The sequence below is a fragment of the Harpia harpyja genome, chromosome Z, assembly GCF_026419915.1.
Source record: "Harpia harpyja isolate bHarHar1 chromosome Z, bHarHar1 primary haplotype, whole genome shotgun sequence".
Lineage (NCBI taxonomy): Eukaryota > Metazoa > Chordata > Aves > Accipitriformes > Accipitridae > Harpia > Harpia harpyja.
Genome location: NC_068969.1, coordinates 75,370,148 through 75,394,684, shown reverse-complemented (window position 1 = coordinate 75,394,684; position 24,537 = coordinate 75,370,148). Strand labels below are relative to the sequence as shown.

General features: G+C 39.9%; 1 protein-coding gene across 5 annotated transcripts in view; it reads right to left on the bottom strand.

Moving 5' to 3' along the window:
• PRUNE2 (prune homolog 2 with BCH domain) overlaps positions 1-24,537 on the bottom strand; it is a 145,493-nt gene that overhangs the window by 31,325 nt on the left and 89,631 nt on the right. For 4 of the 5 annotated variants that reach the window (XM_052777743.1, XM_052777746.1, XM_052777744.1 and 1 more), the window contains exon 9: positions 23,271-24,102. In XM_052777743.1, coding sequence (XP_052633703.1) covers positions 23,271-24,102 — 832 coding nt within the window. The remainder of the gene's footprint in view (positions 1-23,270; positions 24,103-24,537) is intronic. The other variant, XM_052777747.1, reaches the window with a different exon arrangement.

The window sequence follows — 24,537 nt, the reverse complement described above, 5'->3', positions numbered from 1 at the left end:
TGTAAAAATATTTGAGCAGAATGAAGATCATCTTCTCCTCTGTATAAGACCATGACTGAGTTTTACATACTGTACCCCTACAGAAACAGCGACAATTATCATCTGAAAAAAGCAATTTCCCACAAGCAATTAATTCAGAATTTTGAGAGCTGCCTAAAATTTTTGCAATGCCTGGGACGGAATTATCCTAAGTCATGACATTTCTAGGATTGCCTCAAGACTTTTTTTCTCCCTGTGGTGTCTTTATCTTTTTTAAAAAAATGTGTGTGTACTTGGAGTTGGCATTGCTGCTTTCTCTAGAATCTCTTACACTTTCATGACATAAATTTCAAATGTTTATCTGCTTTCAGTGTGACCACTAGAGCTGAGTTAAACCAGAATTTTATATTACAGTTGTGTTTCCAAGAATAGTACATTTCTAGGGGATTGAAAGATAAATGTGTTTCATATCCTTTTGTTTGAATTTCTACTGAAATACAGCTACTGCTAAAGGCAATATACTAAAAAAATACTCCTCGCTTAGGGATTACAACAGGATCAGAATTTGTATGAGTCTCTCTAACTTTATTTCGATGGCACAGTGTTTTTAATGTCAATAATCCATATTGTTCATATTGGGATATTTCATTTGGGAAGCAAGATGCTGCAGTCCTGAAAGATCTTAGACAAGGCAGGCAGTTAAAAATCAGTTCAAGCCCAGTTACCAAAAGCATTACTGACACAAGGTTATCTGTTGTATTTTCAATCACATAAAAGATGGTATCACCTTTCAGAAATTTTTTAGCTGAGATTTGATTTAGTCTTTGTTTTTTTTTTTTTTTAAATCTTGTCAGGTTCTCATTTACTATCAAATAAACAGTCAACAGGCTTTTTGAAGAGAGTCTGACTCTGGAGTTAAGTCATATTTTTCTAGATCCCTTGTACTTTACCCAAACAGATTAAAGATTCCTTGCCACACATACATACTCTGTGTTCAGTGAAAGTTCATATTTTTAAAAGCCATAGTTAATATTTGTTCAGTTGTAAATTAATAGGCGGTACAGGCATCTTTCAAATCTGGTGGGTTCAGAAAGCCGGTCACAGAGCATTGCTCCTGTGACACTGTACCTCAACATATGGCTCCAGACTCCCCATCAGTGTGAGAATGAGCAAGATATGGACAAAGTTTGTTTTCTACAGACATAGCTTCCCATTTTCTGATGGATTTTGAGAGCATGCTATGCTGAGTAGCTCAACACCTTGCAGAGTAATTTCTGGCTGTGCACAAGCTCTCAACAGATCTCAGCTGGAAGCCTAATAATGGAAGATGGATTCCAGAGACTTAAATTAAGCAACGACCTCCTCTTCCTTTCCCACAGACTACTTCACATAGTTCCAAAATTCTGGCTTACAAAATTCCTTGCCTTCCATACAGGTGCAACTGATACCATGGATGATGTGGCTAAAAGTATTAGAAAAAGAAAACACTCCCCCCCCCCCCCCCCTTTTAATGAATGCTCTTTATTGAAGAAGTAAATTAACTTACTTTAGAAAGCTCCATTCTAATCAGGTATGATTTACTAGATTGATTAAAAAAAAAAAAAAGAATCTTTCACTCAGAACAGAGGTCAAAGCCAAATAAGCTTTTTGTGTCCTAAATGACTTCTTTTATGTGGTACACAGACCAGTCATTTACGGATCAGCTGCACCAGGAATCAAGTTACTGCATATTTGCTTTGATAATTCGGGTCTACATACTTGTTCAGAAGTAGCTAAAACCCCTGTTTCTCAAAGGTGGATCAGACACAGATACCAAATTCTTATGAAAGGAGGAGAGAGAGGCTGGAGGCTGTAATCCTTTCCTTGCTCCTTCTTGGTTCAGACATTCTTACAGCTCAATAAATTAACAATTTTTAAATAATTCTTAGTGCCCTCTCAATCAGTATTTCTCAGAATAAAAGTTATTCTTCCTGACTTTTCTAGGTACAGCAACATTCTGCTATTCTGGAAAGAGCAGCTCTGAATATTCACAGCAATATGTCATAATCCCTACGGGCTGTGCTGCCTCACCCTTGTGTCATATGTGATACATAACCAGTTTCCCAAGCTGCTCTGCAGCTATTACATATCAAGAAGTTAATTTCTTTAGTCTAAAACAAATAATGTCTCCAATGGGTTGCTCTGAATGAACACCTACAACCTGCAAAAGAAAGCAATATTAATCCAACGGTGACCGTCACATTTCTAAAGTGAATCCCTCCACTCCAAAACACCACAACTTGCTCACCAGCTAGACTTTAAATTGTATACATTTTCTAGCTTCTGTATTCACTAATGCAAAAGTTTAATCTGAAGTGGAGCCCACAAATTCCAAACACTTTCCCTAGATAACTAAATCATGTTTCTTCCATGCTGTTCCCTCTATACACAGAAATACTTTTCTACTTAAATTTTCACAAGATGATAAAGGTTTTTATGAAGTTTCAAAGCATGATTAGTAATAGGAATGACACAGATGAAATCACCTCGGCTCATATTAATACATGCTTGTTTTGGAAACCAAATGGGAGGAGAGGGGACGAAGTACAATGAAAAGGTTACTCAGAGACTAGACATCTGGCTTTTTTCATATTCTCAAATTCCACACATTGTGCGGGTACACCTTGGTCTTGGATGAAATGAAAGTCTTGCTTATAGCACACTGTCTCACTAGTTTGCAGTGAAAAATTGAGCTCTTTTGAGGAAGAATGCATGAACTGTGAAATTTTAGGTACAAAAACAACGTAAGTGAATTTAAGTTCCTCTGTGAGTTGCCTTTGCAGAACACAGGCAGCACAAAGTACTTTTTCTTTGAACACCCGTCCCCACCCTGTAACATCACCCTTACGCAAGCAGAGACAGGAAAAGGAGAAACAAGAACTTAAGGGACTGGACATGACAGTACAGTATTTTCCTTGGAAGGTATGAAAAAGCCCTTGGCGTTTATCCATTAACGCCTGTCCACTGACTCTCAGCATGGCTCCATCTGAAAAGCGCCTTTATGATTAAGGAGGGTTAAGTGCTTTGCCAAGGCCAGAGTGCACAGTACCTTGTGTAAGCCCATTTCTGGCCTTTCCACTCCCAGAGGCAACTTACCGATGGCTCTCACAGCATTTTGATTGCTCCACGTGGAGGATGTCTAACCTCTTTCGGACAAAATGAGAATGCTATTCTTCCATACTCGGAAGCAATAAAAAGCCTCAGAAGCGGAGCCTAAAGCAAATCTTTAAGCACTCCACAAATCGGAATTTACATCAAGAGTTGATACAAAGTGTTTTCTTAATTGCTATATTCCTCTTCAGTTTACAATTCCGTGCTACAGAAATTTATATAAATTTGAAGCCAAAATATCTCACCAGATAGCTGACTTACAAGGGGTGTTTGCTATCATCCATCTCTGTAGCTACTCCAACATTCACCTCACCTCATATAAAAGAATAGCAAATGCCATTCTGTTATCATGATTACACTGAACACATTATTCTATTTCTAGAACAGAAACTGTTTTGCTATTTTGCATTTATAGCCAATTAAAACGTCTCTCTCTTTCTTTCATATGTTATATATGTGTGCTCCAAGCTTGTAGCTTGTAATTGCTGTTCCATTTCTGTTCAGAAAAAGCTAGAGATTAGAGATTTGCAGACCCTTGCTACAATACTATGTTTTAAAATAACAAGTATCTACTTTCTGAAATCATTACTCTTTCCTGGAGTGCTCAGAAAAGACAGAATATAGTAATTCTGTCCTTTGTTTTAAATAGAGGATGGTTCTTCTGGTTATAGATGCAACTCCATAAACTATGTTATAATTGAGATGTGTTATTTCAGGGACCTTTAATGCTAATGGACTAATAACAAATCCTAATGTGCACGTGTTTGTGTTTTGATGCTTGTCATCCATGTAAGATTGGTACAAATGTTCTACAAGCAAAGTCAGAGAACTGTTGGACATACTTCAGCATCAACTGTGTCTCTAGCTAGAAGGAGATGCTATATAAAATAAAGCATTAGTATATAAAGTTGAAAAATAAAACCTGAAAAAATATGGGCTTTAGTCCAAAAAAAGTTTGATGAAAATACACAGAAAGAAAAAGAAAGAAGCCAGAAACATTGGTCCCAAAAAACCCAACTGGATTGTGCACTAAGAGGAGAAACCCATTAGCAAATGGACCCACTAAAAATAATCCCCCAAATTACTTCCTAAAACTAGTCCTTTGCTACAAAACTTCCAGACAACAAACAAAAATTTCTACAGTTGCCCATTCAGAGATAAAGGAGACTGCAGTGTGAATTTTTTAGGTTCAGCAGAATTAATGATCCCTAAACTGTAGCAGAGTATGCAACAAATCAAAGTGACATACACTGTGCAGGATTCAGTCAGTATCAGTCAGAGACTATGCTTCAGATATATCCACATACCAAGAAAATGAGCATACTGGAAGAAATCCACTCCAGGATATCTGAGACTAGAAAAAAATCATTACTTTTACTCACAGCTGTGTGAGTAAATAATCATACTGTGTACAGGTCACTTGTAAAAATGGATTAATTTTATAACCTCCCGAGAGCTGCATTTAGCAACCATATGTTAGTATACTAAATTAACTGTGTTTCTATTGCTATGTATTTGGTAGCTTTTAACCACAAATTAGTTCAGGAAAAATCTACAGACTGAGCACTAGAATTTATGCATAGCATGAGACTTTTATTCCCATCTCGGGCTGCAAACAAAAAACCAAACCAAACCAAATTATCTGTGGTGCTTTGTTTGAGCCAGCTTTATTAATCAAACATCTGTGCAAATGTTAACTAATCATTGTCATACTGCGGCACAGTAGATAAACACATGCTGATATTCCCATTTTACAGAAAAAGCATGTCACTTTACTTTCTTGACAACCACAGAATAAACCATTGCTAAAAATTAGTAAAAGTCACAACTTCCTAGTTTTTCACACTTCACTCTTCAGATTTAAAGCTTCTTTTACTGATTATAGTGTTACTTGATTTTTTCCACATGTTGATTTTTTACTCCATTTTCAGCATCAAAATTGGGTGAAAAAGTTAGGCATGTCTGTAAGAGGTAATACTCTTTCTGTAGGAAATCATGTATTCTAGCCAGAAGACTTAAATTGTTTGCATTTCAGTATGTTAACTGAAAACATGTTAAAGTTCTCACTTTGGGTCACTGAATAAATTTTTTAACCATTCTTTACGAACATGTTTCCTAGTCTCCAATCAACTTTAGTGTTTAGTATCTGTTTATCTAGCCATCTTGTTCTTTTCTCCTCTTCTTAAACCTATACTGTAACCCTCAATTTTTTCCAGGTAGCTACTCACAGCTCTCCTGACTGCTCTTAACAGTTTGACTGTTAAAAAGTAACAGCTGCTATTCTTCAGCATACACCGCTGCTTTCACTGCTGCTAGGCAGCCACAGGCTATCTGTCCTGACCCCTTGCCAGCTCCCTCCCTGTGTCACAGCACAAGAGAAGCAGGCAAAGCCAGGGAGGGATGCAGGCAGCCATGGAGGGACAAATGTAAGTAAATAGATGAGTGACAACGGGATTCACTAGGCTATTTCAGCAACCTTATGCATATGCCTATGGATGAGGAAGGCTTATGGGAGGAATCCAGGGCTCCAGGCTCCTTCAACTATCTGTGACTTCCAGCCACATGAAATAAAAGGGCATCTCAATATAGAATGAGGGAAATTGGATTTAAGTCCCAAACCTAGATGTCCTGTTGAAATGGGGCCTTAGGAATGTAAGGCAGGCTGATGCTGCCTGCAGCAGATCCCAGAGTTCCCAAAAGTTTCTTCCTAGAGGTTTGTCACCAGCAGGTCATAGGATGGAACAGGAAAGACAGTGCAGCCCAGTGAAAAACTATCTGATACCTTTTATTGTCCTTTCTGCATCCCCAAGCATTATTAACTGTGCACCATTCAAACACTACTGTAGAGACAGGACAATCAGTCCTTTCTGGTGCTTTTCAGAGCTGCTAATCACCTGAGTATTGGGCATTTCCAAACATTATTTAACATACCTTGGACAACAGCTTTATGAGTTTAAGATAAGGAATTATTCACTGTTACAGAAGAAAAACAGAGAAATTAATTTTGAGCGTGTCCATTAATTGTGAGTTCCTTGTATGTGATGCCTAATAACCTTTGGGGTTTTTTTCTGAATATGTAGCATTTTATAACATCTTTTAAATACCACTACTGATCCTCATGTCTAGCTGCCACTGAAAAAGGCTGGTATAGTCAGACCCCAGTGGCTTCACTTTGGTATCCAGAAAAAGAACAAATCAGAGAGGGGTCAGAGGAGAAGGACATGTGCGATTCAGTCAGCTGCTGACTCCTAGTGACCTGCCCCATACCATTTAACAACTTCATGGCATGGACACGGACAGAAGACAATTCTTTAGGGCAGTGTTATCTGACTGTAGCCATGAAATAGCACTGTCTTCAACTGTGCCTCTGACAGTGAAGTGTAGAACCTGCTAGGCATTTCCTAATATTACCATTTTAATAATATTCTATTAACTCAATATTTTGTGTGCAAAAGCAGGTAGGGAGTAACAAATTCTAAGGTAGAAGTAACATGCCACTTGACATCTATCGCTCTGCTTTGGCATTGCATTCACATACTACCACATGGTCTTGCCCTCAGAGCAGGGGCTCTCCTCTGTTATGTGCCTAGCTCAATGCTACTTAATCTTTACTGAGCCAGTGGAAAATTACCAGAATTAACAACACAGAGTTGGGGAGCCTGTGTGATGAGTGCTCCTCCATCAATGTTGGAGGATCACAAGGTCTCGCAACGAGCTATGTAGGTTCAGAGCAGTATTAACATTTAATCTCTCTGCTCTTAATAAATGTTGTTAATAATCTACAAATAACATCTAAATGATCCGTTAATCAACAGCCCCTGTTGAACAAACACTACAAATGCATTGTAACAAGGTAATGCCAGCAGAAAAAGAAGAAGTTAAATCTATCTGATTTAAAAGATCCTTAAGTATAACCTGAAAATACCTTTTGTTTGAAAATTGTATTTCTAAAAATTTATTAAAATGCCAGGCCTAATCATGGATCTGGGACCGATCCCCACCTTCCACTTTCATTGAGCAATTAATTATTCCTTGAGAAAACTCAGTTTTCGTTTTCCTCACGTTAAAACCAGTCTTCCTTCCAGCATGTGCGGTTCACAGTGACCATTTTCCTGCCATAATGTGCTGTCAAGATTATTCAACAGAATACCTGCGGCTCCAAATGATGCAATTGGCATATCAACAGCACTTGAAAAAGCAGCGTGCACCTTATACCCAGTGCAGCCATCTGCACTTTCAGGAAGTATGCTAATGCTTTGAGAGTAGTTAACGAGATAGAGGTTGCAGGATCAGAAGCAGAAAATCTTTAGGAAGTTTTACATTATACACCCTACTGAGATTCTCCAGTGGAGTTATGAAAACTCCCTTCTGTAGTCATATGTTTGAGTTACAGCCTAGCCATGGTGCAATTCAGGGTTAAACATGATGCACTGTCCTTTAAGAAGGACCATTACTCGAAAGCTTCACTATGCAAGCCTGATTACTTTGTATAAAGGATACAAGGCTTTGCTAATGACTATGACCTTGAAGAGGGAAATAAGGCGGCTGGACAACTGCCAAAGCATGAACGGGGAAAGGTAAAGGTGGCAGGGGGAGATCTCGACCTCCGACTCAATTCCAGGCTGGAAGAACTCGCCCCCTCCCTCCCCGCCCCGCAAGGAGCATGCGTGCTAACTTACATAGCAAGCGAGGCTAATTTAAATATAACTGACAAATAGTAGATGAGAGGGTCACTGCTAACCAAAGAATGTAAATTTAGGCAGGTTTTTACTAATCGTGTAACAGAACAAATACGTTGTAGTTCTTTGGTGTGGGGTGCCAGCTTCGTGGAGTCACCACCAGCACCCGTCTCTGCGCAGACATGAAATAAATAAATATCTTGGCTCTGTGTGTATGATTGGCTTACTGCATGGCGGCTACTGAACCCTGCTTGTGGGACAACACTTCCCGCTATTATTACAGTCTACACCTTATCAAGCCCATTTCCTTCCAAATGAAGACATGCTGAAATGCCTCAGACTGCTCTTAACCATTAGTAATGACCATTAGTTCTGCAACTGAGCTAACTTCTGAACTCCGGTGGCTATCTCCTGTTTTCTACTTGGCTTTTCAGTAATACTGTCAACTTTTTGCATTGCTTAATGGATTTGTTTCTCTGCGTGTATGAATGCTGACATGATGATGATAGTTATTACCATACTATACTAGCTGGCATCAAAAGTTTTAACAAAGCATCTTACAACAGGTGAATTCTGTCTTGCTTGCATGATAAAAGGTGTTAAGGGATGATTTTCAGAGCTGCTAATCATAACAACTCACTTAACATCAAGATGTACAGATTTATTGATCTGTTCATTAAAGCATTAGGATTTTTCTAGCACCCCTTTGATTTCAAGTTCAGCCTTTGGCACAATTTATAATATGCTGATAGACAGGAAAAGATACACGGCAATTTTTTTTTATACTGTATGACTTCTATCTTTTCCTCCCCTCATAATGTTTTTTTTCAGGTCCTATTTATGACTTAATTCCTCATCCTTCTCAAACAACTTCTATTCCTTCAATACCTTAAATCTTGTGAATTTGTTTATTTTCTCTTTTCTTCTCACTTCTGTGTCACTGTAGTGCCAAATTTCCAGCTTTCCATCTTTTCCTTGTTAATGGAACTACGATTTCACAGATCACTATGTTCAATGTTGTTATAATTTAGATTCCTATCTTACCTACTGCAGCAATCCTACAAATAACTAACAGCTACATTTTCCCTATCTTGGCTATGACTGAGCTAAAGAAAAGGCTCTAAAAAGACATCAATGTTAAACTTCAGTCTCTCTTAAAGCTGCAGTTGTCAGAGATGTATTAGACAGCAGGGGAATGTAAGTGACAATGCAGAATGTGGAGTGGGAATTTTAACTGGCAGATTAAAATGGAAATACCCTAATGGGTGTAAATTGGTAACTGAAGAGTGCCCATCCATATTGGGTGATTTGCAACTTGGGAAAACTACAGGAAAAGCCCAGCCATGAGCCAGACGAGACACCTAATCAAGGCACATCGTAAGCTCTACTGAAGCAGTAAAACTGGCACCAAACAAGGCAGTCCTGCAGCCTGCTTGCACTGGCAGGAGGTGTTCAGAGCAGGAAAGATTGCCAGACCCCGCAGTAGGCAGGTCTAAAAAGGCATGTGCGAAGGGAGACAGGAACTCTGTCACCGAGTTGGAAGGGCCACAGAAACAGTAGGAAGATAAAAACCAACCTAAGTGTGGGAGAGATGATAATGTCAGACATAGTAAAAATGCTATGAAAAAGCCAGAGCAACGGGAAATACCAGAATGAAGAAGTAACGTTCAGGAACGAGGTGAGAAAACAGGGCTCCCCCACACAGAACTCCTCACACTTTATAGCCTGGGAAATACAAGGGCAAGGTTAGCTGTATGCTCTACTGCTTTAGCAAGCAGGCAAAGGTGTATCCTGCTGGGCTGCTGTCCATCAGTCAGCTCTTTAGGGTTTGCTGCCAATGTTTTCTGCTAAGGAGAGTGATCTTGTTCCTGTAGGACACAGTCAGTTTTCATCTCATAGCCTGAAATAAGGAACTCTGATCCGTTGCTGTCTATTTTTCATGGCTGCAATGGCTATAGAGGAGACAGCAATCTACAGGATACACTAAGAACTAATTAATAATATCTGAAATGAGTTAATTCATAAAATCCCATAACAGCAAAGCCATTTCCCTCAACGTCCAAAGGAAAAACAAGTAGATAAACTAAGAAATCTGTCAAGCAACTGGACTGTCACTCCCATCCTCTCCTGTGCCTTGGTCTCATTTGTTGTTGCAGTAGCACCATATTTTTCTGGGTATTTGTACAGGGTGTCATAGGAAGTGTCTCCAGTCCTGAAGACACTACAGGGATAAAAACAGCTTTATCAACATTCACATGTGCTGACAAAATCATATACTCACCTATACATTATTTCTTGTTAAGTTTGAGAGCTACATCTTTTGCGTGAACAAAGACTGTGGCTTAAAGATTGATTTTTTTTCCTCTGCCTTTTTCTACAGATGTATTACAATCTGTTAAATAACATTGCTCCCCTGTTACTGCTGAACGCTATGGAGATGCCACAAAACCACAACAGACTGCTTGTAGCAGCATCTAAGTTTCTAAAGTAGTGGACTTATGCGAAAGTTAGACTTGTCTCTAACTACACAGATTTTTCTCTAACATTGTCCAGATTTATGCAGGGCCAAATAACAGCCAGACTCATCAAAGACAGGAATAAAAAGACTATTTTAGACCTTTTATTTTATTTTATTTTATTTTATTTTTAGACTCCTCTGCCCCACAAGAGACAGCAGTGGAGAGCGTGGGTGAGAGTACTGGGAGGAACACAGCAGCCCTGGAAAAAAAGTGTTTTGGCAGGGTAAGGATTGGTGTGTGCTGCTTGCCCGACCCCCACAGTTGCCTTAATGCCTCCTGACAGTGCTGCTAGAGCTGTGTGTTTCCTCGCTTTCTCAAGACAGCTCTGCTTCCCAAGAGTATCAATAAAGATAAGTCCAGAAATGACATCTCTGCCTGCCCCCCACTTACTTAGAATGATTCTGGCTAAATACACCTACCAAGCCTGCATACATTTCCTTTCAGTGTTGCTCCAAGTAGCTGATATTTAGACATTCTATACATTTTCAATGCCTCCTGTACATCACTATCATTTGTTTGCTTACCACATTTAAAACTGAAGAATTTTTTCATTCCTTCATCACAGAGACGCAAACAACAGAATGGAGACAAATCAAGCTCCTATAATTAAACAAAAATACTGCCTGTACAAACAAACTTTTGCCGTAATTTTTCAGTCCTCTTACCACCGAGATTATTGCTGCATCCTTGATCCATTAACCTTCAAAGATTACATATTCTGTTCACTGTAACACTTTAAAAGGACATTGCAAAAAAATTCAAAAATCATATGCTTCAGTTGATAGCAAAAAACCTGAAAACAATACCATTGTCCAGTAGTCTACAAGAGCTATCGCAAACAATCACTATGCCAGTAATTAAGCAGTCTTAAAAGCAAGTTATCCGCTGCCAATGCCCACCGTTCACTCCCCTTTGTCCCACTGTATCCTCAGAGCTAGGCGAACAAGCTGAAAATAATCTAACGTGCTAGGTAACTGCAATGAAGTTTTGTTTCCTCATTACAAATACCATGCCTGCACTCAGACAAAAGAAATCCCATTGAACTGATGTAAGCTCCTCTCATAAAGAGCTGCAACAGAATTAAAATACAGCTGCCCTGTTTTCAGTAATGAGGTCCTGGGTGCTTTGCATCATGCTGACAAATGTTTCCCCTTTCTAAGTAACTGCAACAACAGAACTGTTAATCAGAAAACCTTCTGCATATCAGCCTCGCTTACCTTCTAAAGACTTGAAGAGGCCTTTCTACTGGGAGAATAATAAAGATGCTTTACTGCTGCACTTCAGCATCCCTCCTTCTGTAGCAGTTTACTAGGAATACAGATCTTCCACCATTTTCTTGTCACGTGGCTAGTGGTGCTGCTAAATAAGGGTGATCACCTGCCTTCAGATAGCCAGGTGTTTTAACCAGCAGCTACTGGGTTTTGGATATAGAAGCCCTTAAATGAATGCAGAGCTGTGCTTCAGCTTTCTTTTTTTTTTTTTTTTTTTTTTTGTTACATTCCCAGGGAAGCTTTGTTAGCGCATCACCAAACTTTGATACAGCCAGTCAGCTGGCAGTAGTGAAAAGCTCCCCGCTGCTTCATTTCAGAGCCCGAGGAAAGCTTGTGATGAGAGACTGCATGACAAAAGTTCTTATGGATTCAACCGATCTCAGCCCTCATTTCTGTTTGCATCGATGGTTATAGAGCACATGCATATTCAAATACGCTTTACATAATTTGTTCGGTTTGCAATTCAACTATGGGACTGCAGATGCAAATTTAAAAAAAACAAAAACAAACAACCACCAGTTCAGAAGGCAGGGTGAATTCTGGAAACAGAAACTGTACGAGCACCAAGAAGCAATGCTCATGGCCTGTGCTCTTGACTTGTGTTTCTTAGGGGTGTACTTGAAGGAAGGACATTTCTTGCCATGCAGTGCAGTCGCACAGTCTCCTTTTACAAAAGCCTGTTGGGGGTAGGGTCCCTAAAAACTCCAGGTTTCTTTCCAAATGCAAAACAGCTTTCCATCCTATTCCCTTGCAGTTCTGTGGGGATAAAACAGCAAGGCAACAGGCCCTAGGATGGCCTAAGCTTCAGCTAGTTTCCCCTTCCTTCACACTGCACAACTCCTCCTTGGAAGATGAGTTACGTGAGAACTGGAGATGCTTTCACATCAAATTGCTTGGCCATAAGCAGTTAAAACCAAACAAAAGCCTAACGCCATTTTCATTTGTCAGTACAGCTCCACGCACACCTACAGGACATTGTAAATAAAAATTCAGTGGCTCCCACCTTCTTCTTCATTGTATTAGTAATGCTACAGGGAAAGTTCTCATCATCTGCTGCCATCTCCCGAGAAATCAGTCCCCAGCTGCTATTTTAAAGAACAACAGACCAATACCAAGCATTTAAAAAAATTAAAAAATCATCACCAATATGAAAATACATTTCTAAAGAGGATGCTGCTGCAGACATGATCTTCGATGCTCCTGTCAGCTAGCTCTACATAAAATTTCCAGCGATGGGAATATTTTTTAGCACTTTTTCAATGGGATAAACGTTAATCCATTTGAAATCAAAAGTCCAGACACCAAGAAGCTGTATCCAGGAAACAGAGTTATGAAGTATTTATGTGCAATAGAAATTATTGGTAGCATGATTATGATGAAGCTATGAAATTAGTAACATGGCAGAAGCTACAGCCTTGATCCTCAATGCTCTGAATGACACAGAACATCTCTGAGATTTTAGGACGCTCTGCTGGGACCCACTAAGCTCACTGGGGCTCACTGGCAAAGTCAGGTCTGTGTCAAGAGGCTTAAGTTTCAAAGCTCATTAATGCTTCAGGCTGAAATCTCATGTCATTGATCACACTGATTGGAATAAATTATGTAGTGAATTAGCTCAGAAAACCGTGGGGTTTTGAGTAGTGGGGGAGTTTTTCATGTGACCACTAAACCATACTGACATAGTCCAGTTCTTCTTGCTTTAAGAAAGTGTCTCTATCAGCCCAATCCCACAATTTAAGTAAAATTTCAGGACCACAAGTGAATAATAGTAAGCAGGGTTTTTTTCCTTTTAAAATTGTTTTTCAGTCACTGAAGTGTTGTTCTCTTCTTGTTAAAAGGTTTTTATAAAGTACTTGGTATTTGGCATGTAAATATTAATGCTGTTTTTACAAAAATGGGATTATCACCATATTGGCTGCTGCTATTGCTTAACAGCTGGCTCTGCAACGGAAAACTGAGTTTTTAGTTTTAATTAATTTTCAACCTCCAGATGGTGATGGAAAATACTGTATCACCCCAAAATTGGTAACAAAAAAGACAGTTGTCAAGACTTCACTGGCCAAATCAAGTAGATGGCAAGAAATACTGTTACTAAAGCTCATGCATGAACAGAATTATGTTGTTACTTCCATCAATAAAAAAGGTTAGCAGTGAGATTCACTGAAATTAAAATAGATTATTACCAAATTAAAAAAAAAAAAAATTAATGAATTTACCACTATGTTGTTCGAAAGTTCCCTGCTCTGAATCTGTCCCAGGGATACTTCTATTTTCACAGAAGCAACATCTTTGCAAAAGCTAATATATAACATAGAGCTTCCAATACATAATGTATATTACTATAATGATTATAATGGTATGATATATAATAATGTAAAATACATTAATTATATATTTTCCCATCCTAAACTCAGATGAACATTGAAATCTCAAGTTCTGAGCCAGCAATCTTAATGAGTTCTTGGTCATGCCATTCTAAACATTTTGTTTAGTTTCAATTCAATTTTTTACTTTTGTTATAAGGCATTAAGTTTCATTTACATGGACCTTCCTACAAGCAACCTTCTCAGTTGTTACTCTTTTCCTTACATGTCTGTTTTTAACCTTTAAAGCATGCTCCTTGTGTTTAGCCAATTGTCACACTTTGTGAGGCCAAGTGAGAGACCTGAGTTCAATTCCCATTTGTCCTGGTTTTGGCTGGGATAGAGTAAATTTTCTTTCTAGTATCTGGTACAGTGTTATGTTTTGGATTCAGTATGAGAAGAATGTTGATAACACGCTGATGTTTTCAGTTGTTGCTAAGCAGTGTTTATACTAAGTCAAGGATTTTTCAGCTTCTCATGCCCAGCCAGCAAGAAGGCTGGAGGGGCACAAGAAGTTGCGAGGGGATACAGCCAGGGCAGCTGACCCAAACTGGCCAAGGGGTTATTCCATACCATGTGATGCCATGCCCCGTATATAAACTGGGAGGAGTTGGCCTGGGTGGGTAGATTGCTGCTTGGGAACTAACTGGGCATCTGTCAGCAAGTGGTGAGCTATTGCATTGTGCGTGACTTGTTTAGTAAATTTAATTCCTTTTATCATTATTATTGTCATTTTATTATTGTTATCATTATTAGTTTCTTCCTTTCTGTTCTATTAAACTGTTCTTATCTCAACCCAGAAGTTTTACTTTTTTTTTTCCCCGATTCTCCTCCCCATCTCACTGGGTGGGGGGGAGGGAGTGAGCGGCTGCATGGTGCTTAGCTGCTGGCTGGGGTTAAACCACAACACCATTTCAAGTCCATAATCATGTAGTTCAGCAGGAGCTGGAAGCACCACTGAAGCAGCATGCCTGTCTCCACAGTGCCTGGAATTGCTTTCCAGCAAATCTGGCCAATTAATAAACAATCTTGACAGGAGAGAAAGATGACAGCCCCACGGGTATGCAAGGAAAAAAGGAAATAGAGGCATCCAAAGGGAAGTAAAGGTTACTTTGCAGAATGCGGCCTCTTAAACTTACAACAGATTATCAGTCCTTTAGGCTTCCTATACACAGCAGCCTGCTTTGCCCATTAAAGCAAGAAGCAAACCTGGGCTCCATAATTCATTGCCTTATCGTAGCTTTGGGGGTGACAGAACAGACATTTTGAGAAAATACTGGGTGAAACCCTTGGTCCACTGGAGTCAAAGAGAATTTTTTTCCCTGGTTCCATTCTGTCAGTATTTTGGTTCAGTACTGGACATTGATATTTGACTTGAATCATTAATGGCTTTGAGATTCATGATGTGCATTTAGCTAAATCACAGAGATACAGAGTAGTCTTACTAATCTTGAAATTGTCACAGATTTTTCTTTCATTATATTAGTTATCTTTATTCACTGTCAACCACAGGCAATATGATGAAAACAGGCTCCTCTATTAAAAATTTACTGGATTGCTTACAGTACTGCGCAATTTTAATAGCCAGCAGTACAGCAATGGTCACAGGGAGATACTTTGGACAGAGGCAGTGGGAGAACTATCTTTTCCAAGAAGTCACTATACAAGTGAGCAGAAAAGACTGATTCCTGCTTCTTTAAGAACATGCTATCAGAACGATAAATGAAGCTTTCTTTTGTGGAAGCCTTATTCTAGTGGGTTAAATAAATCTTGGCAGTTCTTCAAAGGAAATTGTCTTCTGCCCAGTTTTGCCACCAGTTTTCCAAGCTCGCCCCCAAACCTTCCAAACATCGGTGTCCTTATCTCTACTGCTCTCACTACTTCTTATTCCTCAAGTTAATATATGATTTCATAGTATTTCCCTCAGCTCCTTCTAACTCTTCCTACTAAGGAAAAGGGTAATCCTTCCCTACAGCAAAGGTAAGAGCAAGAATGATCTGGTATACACAAATACTAACACACCCTGAGGAGCGTGCTGGTAGGTGAAAGTTAGCATAGTCATTTGCAGTGTTCTCCCCCTGCTTCCTGACCATTGCATCACCGCTGAGCTTCATACAGCTCTGTAAGACAGGACAGCTTCTATTAGGAAGCAAATTACCTCCAGTCCTCATAAATTTTACTGCTGGCACACGTCTAGCCACAGCAGCAGCAGTGAACTATGTTATCCTGCCTACCCAACACTCCTATAGTGCTCCATGAATTCCACCAATTATTCTTTTTTAAATGTAGTCACTCTTGGCTGTTCACATATGGAAAGCCATATAAAAAGCTATTTTCTTTCTGGAAAGACTGACATTAATAATGTGCTATCAAATCTTTTTGTACTTCTGTCGTGGTTTAAGCCCAGCCAGCAACGAAACACCACGAGGCCAATTGCTCAGTCCTCCCTGCCTGGTGGGATGAGGAGGAGAAAATATAAAGAAAAGATCGTGGGTCGAGACAAGGACAGGGAAGGATCACTCACCACTTATGGTCATGGGCAAAAGACAGGCACAACTTGGGGAAGAAACAAAATCAATTTAATTTGCTACAAATCAAATCAAAACAAGGATATTGGGAAGTAAAACCAAACCTTAGAACACCTTCCCCCTACCCCTCCTGGCTCAACTCCACTCCCTGTTCTCTCTACCTCCTCCCCCCAGCAGCGCAGGGGGAAAGGGAATGGGGGTTGGGGTCAGTTCATCACACCTTGTCTCACCACGGACTGCAGGGGCATCTCCTCCGCCGGTGCACCTCCTCCCCTCCTTCCTCACTGTCCTCGGTGTCTGCAGAGGGGTTCCTCTCACATTCCAATCCCCCTACTCACTGTAGGTTCCCCTTCTCAAATCTGTTCTCCCAGAGGTGCTACCACCGTCGCTGATGGGCTCGGCCTGGGCCAGAGGTGGGTCCAACTTGGAGCCGGGGAAGCTTCTAGCAGCTTCTCACAGGAGCCACCCCTGCAGCCCCCTCCCCTGCTACCAAAACCCCACCACACAAACCCCAAACAAGTTTTTATGAGGCCAAAGAAACCTCTAGGATTTATTATTTCTGGTGTTTGTACGTTACTGAGACAGGTTTATGTCTTTTCTTCAGTGTTTTAATGCTAGCAAGCATCCTCATAGTTCTCTTCCTGCTGCTGCTTTTTCTTGCAGAAGAAAAACAGTACAGTACGGAATTTTACCACCAGTCACAGACTTTCTTAAAACCCACCTGAACACCTTGGGGAGTTGTTATGCTTGACATTGGGATGAAGCGGACAGCGACCAGCAGACATCAAGATTTTAATCCACTACTTCATCCTCATTTTTCTTCACACTTTCTGTTTCAAAATTTTAATTCCCTCCTCCATAAAACAGTCAATTTTCTTAGACAATGTGACAGACACTTTCTGGATGACAGCAGAAAATAATGCAAACTGCATCCTTTACTGACCCCTTATTCCACTGCTAAAAGAACTTACTTCAGCACAGTGTGCAAGCATGAACTTCAGTTTTTCTAAACAGGGACATGTGAATAAACTGTAGATTCAGAAAGGGGCTTAGAAGGCAGTTACTGAGTAAATGCCTCCATTAACTTTGGACAACCAATTCAATTGTCCATTGGTTGGGATGTCACTATCACCGTTTTGAGTACAAATGATGAGTTTCTTTATTCTTCAGAGATCATAGAAACATAGAATGGTTTGGGTTGGAAGGGACCTTAAAGGTCATCTAGTTCCAACCCCCCTGCCATGGCCAGGGACACCTTCCACTAGACCGGGTTGTTCAAAGCCCAATCCAACCTGGCCTTGAACACTTCCAGGGGCATCCACAACTTCTCTGGGCAACTTTCGAGGTTCCTTAGATGGTCTCAAAACTGATCTTCTCCTACAGTGGGCTGTTCTTCTTTCTCCCAGTCCCTGCCTTTGCCTTCTGTGACTTGGGCGGTATGGCTGGAGCACTTGCTGGTGAAGGCTGAGGCAAAAAAGTCATTGAGTACCTCAGCCTTCTCCATGTCTTGGGTAACCAGGTCTCCTGTTTCCTTCTGGAGAAGGCCCACATTTTCCCTACTCTTCTTTTTACCACTGACATACCTATAGAAGCTTGTGTTTGTACCATACATAAATATATGAAGGTGAAGTACATACCTAAAAATAAAGAACCTAATTTCTATACCCTGCCAAGTGGTATATGAAACAAAAACCAGCAGGCCACAAGGAAGGCTTCTATGTGGGAAGCAAACACCCACTAGAGAAAGCCCCAGATTCAGGAGCCACTTCTAAAATCACTGTCACAGAGATGGGTGTTACAGGTTCAGAATGCAAACTTAATTTGCTTAAACCAAAAGTATTTGACAAAACAAAAAAATGAACAGAGAATGGAATCCATGCTCAAGGCACAGCTATCTAGCCAGACGTTCAGATTAAGGATGCTTAATTTTCTGATACCAGGCAGGCTTAATTAAGCATAAGCTAGGAAACACACTATTCAGTGAAGGCAAGAATCACATTTAGTGAAGAATCCAAGAAACTTTCCTGAGTCAAAATTATGGCCTTTCAGAAGTACAAGAATTCAGGCAGAAGGACACTTCTGAGAGCAGAGTATCAGTTACTTAGACTTTGGTTCAGTTCTACCAAAGCCTACTTCGAAGATGTAAATCTTTGGCGCACTCAGAGTGTGATGACTAGCACTATTAGGCCATTCAGAAACTCTGTTGCAATAAGAACAAGAGAAAAGCCTTAATTTCATCTCTTATGTGATGACACCAGTGTTTCTGTGCTAACCTCCCATAGGCTGGCAGTTCTGCTGTATCACATTGTTTTAAACTTTGTTGGCCAAGAAGGACAGTTAATTTCAGACTTAAAAGCTGCACACTGAGATATGTTTTAAGAAGGAACTTGTGTTTTCAAAACTGTCAACGAAACACATTAGAAAGCATTTCTAATTACACACTTCTACCATATCAGTTGTTATTTCTTCAGCTGTTTATATGAAGAGGTTTAATAAAATTGACATATAATCTAGAAATAACTATTCCCATATGTGTTCTATCCTTTCTACCATAATATTTTTTGTGTGTTTGCTTTGGTTTCAAAGGAGTCAACGCCTCTGTGATCATGCTGTGGGCATGCATAGGGACATCTGCATGTGTCTCTGCTGTCCCCTAAAAAGTCTGAAGTCATTATCTAACTGACCGAAGACATAAGCTTATTACAAGTTTATTGAACGTCAGCTACCAAGCACATGGGAAACTGAGAGGAAAGCAGCACTGTAGAAGCAATCTCTACTACATATGAAATCCTCATACAAGAGCAACATTTTTAATAACAGTAATGGTGGAAAAAAACTTCCATCAGTTTTCACACCTTATCAACAATATAGTCTAACAGCAAAACATAAACTCAAAGGAAAGCAGATTTTCCTGGTTCCATGCTCCCATAAATAATAGTTAATGCGGATGCTGAATAACTTCCTTGCTTTACTTTACTTCTATAGGCTTCAGCATCACTAGTGTTAAGGACAAAACTAGCCACTGCTATGCACTGAAAAGGCATTTGGTATTAATCAAGTATTAAACAACAACTGAGTCAGATAAGAAAAAAGCCTATAGTGGAAACTATAGTGACTATATATTCTGTACCAAGAACTACTGTATCCTTTCCTTGCAGGATGCACCATATTTCATCATGCATTTAAGTTTGTACTGAAAACACTCTTACATTAACATGGTCCAGTTTTGGACTTTAGACATTAAATCAGTCTAGGAGAATATGCTAAGCTCTAAGAATAATAAATGTACTACATCTGAATGTACTATTGGGTACAAGACTCAAGTTTTTACTTTGGAGACTTACAGGAATTCCTAATGAACAGCAGAGTTGTCAAAATTGATCTAACAATTCATAGCAATAAGATTTAAAACCCCCTATAAATCCATGGCCATACGAATGATTTTTCTAGTGCCAGTGTAAGTTAAAAAATCAGATTCTTTTCTTGAGGTATCTAAAAAAGAATCTTACCGCTTCAGAGTTATCTCAACTCCATTGTGCTGATTTGTAAAAATCATTTAAAATCAGATACCTAGACCAGTTTTCTTTTCCTTGCTAAGAACACCGTGGGCACGTAAGCATGGCAAGTCAAACCCTAGGATGCTGCCTACATGTAATTAATCAGCATGACTTAAGCAGGCTCAGCATCTGGCAGCTTTTAATTTAAAATGCTTTATGGGAGACAGAAGAGTTGACAGCTGATTTGTTCATGTCAGATTTGCAAGCCTGCAACTAGCCACCACCTCCTCTAAACAACCCTTCCTTTATCCCATTCACCACTTATTGTGAGCACAGGTGGTAAGCATTTTTTGATTTAAAGATTTTCACTAGAAATTACTGGTTTGTCAAAACCCAGTTTATTCATTGAAATTAGTTGATTTTGATGAACTCCCAGTGAAACCCTGCAGAGATGATGGAAGAAGGTGACTTTCAGGGTGTGAACTACTCCTTATAAGCAAACCACCCCGAAGTCAAAGGATGTCTGGTTTTCCTAGATCCGCAAATCCCAAGCCACCCTTCCACACTGTCGTGGTTTAAAGTAATGTGGATGCAAAACAACTGCTTGGGGATTTTGCTTGTTTTGCTTCTTCTAGATTTCTCTGTTGTAGAAAATTTCAAAATTTCTACTTTTCCTTCTGGAATGGAAGTTAGAAGCTTGGAGGATTGGGTGCAACAGAAATGTTGTCCCAACCAGCTCTACTTTTGATAGTTTTGTTGCCTCAAGCCTTCAAAAGACTAATTAATAAATAAGAAGGTGGTGATAGTTTAAAGAAAAAAACCTAAAACATTAGAAGTGTGGTATGTTTGCTATTCCTGGACTGTTTAGATTATGTGTATTCAAGGTAAAGCTTATCTAGTTTAAGTTTCTGCTTACAACATAAGATGCTTAAAGAGTCACAGACTTGCTAAATTACGGACATACATCCTCCGAGGGGATGGCAAGAGAAACAAAGACCCTGGTGTCCTCAGATGACGCACGACCATAAAAGGACAAAAGGAGTAGGGGTATTCTTCTTCCCCAAACAACCACGGAAGACCACTGAAGGAGACCCCCACGCAGACGTAGAAGAGTCTGGGATCATTGCTCAAGAGAACAACACGACATGCTTGCTCAACATAATGAACATGCAATAGTTAGGCAGAACCTATGTATTAGATAGGCGTGGTGTTTTAACTGTAGTGTATAAGTATGGACTGAAAACCTCAGTAGGTGTGCTCGATTTGTGGAAATCTTCCACCTTGCACCCTGCACAGAATGTCTCCTCTCTAAACATACTTTGTGTGTTTCAGGAGTTACTTTCTGATCAGGTAGCAGATTCAAGGTCAAGCACTCAACATCTGATTTACGTCAGACTGTACAGAACTGGGGAGTGCTCATCTTCTGCTAACCCTTCTGAAGACTTGCCTCTTTCTTGAGGGCAGTAAATGCTAACCTGCATCAATAAAAGCTGTCACTGCCCTACTGAAACAGAGCCCCTCTTACCTTACACTCTCCTCAGTGCTGCCTGTCTGGTTAGATTGAAGCAACTTCAGCCAGGGGCAGTGTCTGAGGGCAAAGTATGCTCTGCATATGACTCAAAATCTTGCCTGTCAAGAAAACCTAAAGTCCAATACGCTTTTAAGACTGCAAGTTTAAGCCTGCAAGTAACATCTTTATATTTCAGAGTTTATGAGAGTGGGGTTTCTGTTTAGGATGGAGCCAGCACTTACCATATATTAAAAATAGCTCAGCTATAACAGTGTCTGGTCTTGTAACAATGCACTCTTTGAAAAACGTGTGAAAATGTTTAGAGGGGAGGTATTTTAACATCTAGGGGAAGATAAACCACAGCTATTGGAACTATTCATTCCTGAAATCTTAATAAAATGTGAACTGTTTTGGGTGGGGAGAGGGGTAGCAAAAAGCTGTGCTTTTCTATCACAGATTATTTATACATGCTGTTTTCAGGGTTATACTATCATATACAGGCATGCCACCTTTAAGGGAAAAAAAGCCTACTGCTAAAATTGCAAAACTGTTAGTGAAAATTTCAAAGAGTAAAGTCTAAAATAAACTGCAAACTAATTAAAACCTGGTAATAGAAGTTGTGAACGTGACGTGTATTCTATGCTGAGCTGACAAGTACTTGAGAGAAACTTGAAAAAAAGTAAAAAAAATCAGCCTTGCATTTCACACAAACAGTATGTTTCCACATGTTTGATACCACATGTGTTCTTTTGGGTAAGTGCAGTTTGAAAGGAGTAACAAGTACAAAGCAGTTACACCTCTTAGTTTTATTTGTACTGGGAAGTTTCTTTAGCTGGCCACAAGAATTTCACTGTATCAATGCAATGCCAGGTTCCTCTTTGTAGAACTGCAGCATGTCAGTTGCAGATGCCTAGAAGAAAGGAAGCCAGACTTCCACACTTGCATCTCTGGAGCTATCCTATAAGTCCACTGTAGCAGTTACAGCCTCCTGGTTGCAAAAGAAGAGAAGTCAACAGCAGAAGCACCTTCTCCAAAACGCTACAGTAAATGGACTCAAGAGGGTCACCTCTCTCTCCATCTGGTGACACAGCAGAGAGACAGCAGGCAGTAGTAATGCTGACAGCACAGAGGCTGCAATTCCACCCAAAGGCAGGTGCAAACATACTCAAACTGCCTCAACTGCCAGTCCAGTCCTAACAGACAAAAATGCTGCTCTGACCTGACTACAGCTTTGAAATAACCACAAAGACCATGATTTTCCATCATCCTTTTCTTTTCTCTATAAGCAGCACCTCTTTCTGACTCTGGGCCTCAACTCCCTCCTATCTTCCTTCCCAGCAGTTCTGCATTAGGCAGAGATTGTACTTCACTTCAATCCCCCCATAATCTCATCCACTGGCATTGTATCAGGACTGGCAATACAATCAGTACCTGGCTTTGCCATGTGTTCCCTGGCCACATGTTTCAGATTTAAAGGTAGGTTATGAAGTCTATGGGACTCCATAAAAGGAAGACGGACTTATTCCTGCAAGGAAGTGGCCTTACAAGCTTCCTGCATTGCAAAACATTCCTCATTTGGCTCATACCAAGCAACCAAGAACCAAGTCTCTGTTTTTAGAAGGGGAGGAGTACAGTGATACTTAAATCATGTAAATATAATTAGTAGTTCAGACCTGAAAGTCCTGCCATCTATTCATAATGTCATACTCTTCAAAAGCACTGATAACAAGTGAACAGAAGACTCTTGAAAGGAAACAGGTTGGTTTTTCCTTACCCTGATATTTGACTCAGTCCTCTTTCACTGTTGAGAAGCACCATTTCCTCCTTCATTTCTTGTTCTGTTGCTACGTTATTTCCGAGTGTCTGTTGAGAATTTGCTTCCCATGTACCATCACCACCAACCACCTGCAACACACATGTTCCTGTGATGGCCAAACTCTCGTTCTCGGTGGTCAGGCTGTCTGAAGGAGAATAGCCCCCATGTTCAAAAGGCTTCTGAAGGGTAGCTTCTACCTGAAATTCTGCTGGAGTGTCAAGAATCAATTCCTGTGCTACAACAGCTGCCAGTTCTTCGTCAGAATATCCGGACCCTGATTTTAGCATCTCTGACTCAGCAGAAATTTCTTCAGGTGATATGTCACTGACTTCATTTTGGCCCAATATAATCCAGCCCTCATCTTGCCCAGAGCTTTCCTGTGATCTCCTTTCATCATCCAGTTTTTGAGGTGTAACAGAAGAACTTTTCTCTTCTAAGTGAATAGAGTCCCTTTCCGTCCCACAAACAGAGTGATCTTCCCTTTCATTTGTAATGGAGATTGGCTGAAAGGTATCCAAGGAGCCCGGTGAAAAGCCTTTATGAGACTCTGTTTGTTTAGCTACATTAGCTTCTTGAAATGCAAAATCACTTTCGTTTCTTTCAAAGGTATCCTCCGTTGAAGGTATATTTTCTTTCTCAGTAACAAGGATGTAATCTGACTCCAGTGAAGTTGTATCTCGGTGCACCTGCATCCTCACATCTTCGTTACCCTCTGTATTTTTCAGTTCAGGGCTCTCAGAGGAATTTCTTGGCTTATTCTCCCTACAAAGTAGGGAGTCAGTGCCAGCTTCTAAAAGAACAGGCAAACAGAAACTCCTTTTAGTTTTTTAATTACTTAGTCACTATGATTTCTTTAAATCAGTACAGTGAGATAAAGCTCTTCTCAGTTTGCTTTGCTCTGTTAATGTGTACTTGAATTTTATAACGTCATCATCATCATTATTGTTAAAGATTATACATTAACACTGCAATCATTCCTAAGGGACAAATGATTCAGTCTCCCATATGCTAGGCCCTGTACAAACAACAGAAATAATGTTCCTACTTCAATACTTAAAAGCTTTAGATCTGTCTAGAAGGGTGACGCTAGAGGTCTTCCCAAAGTACAGAATTTTGTACATCAGGGAGACAGACAAATTTCAAACTTCACTCAAAGCCTCATCATTCAGCAGTAATACTCCAGATATTTCCTTCTTTCTTTGTCCTATGAACTTGCTCTGGGAAG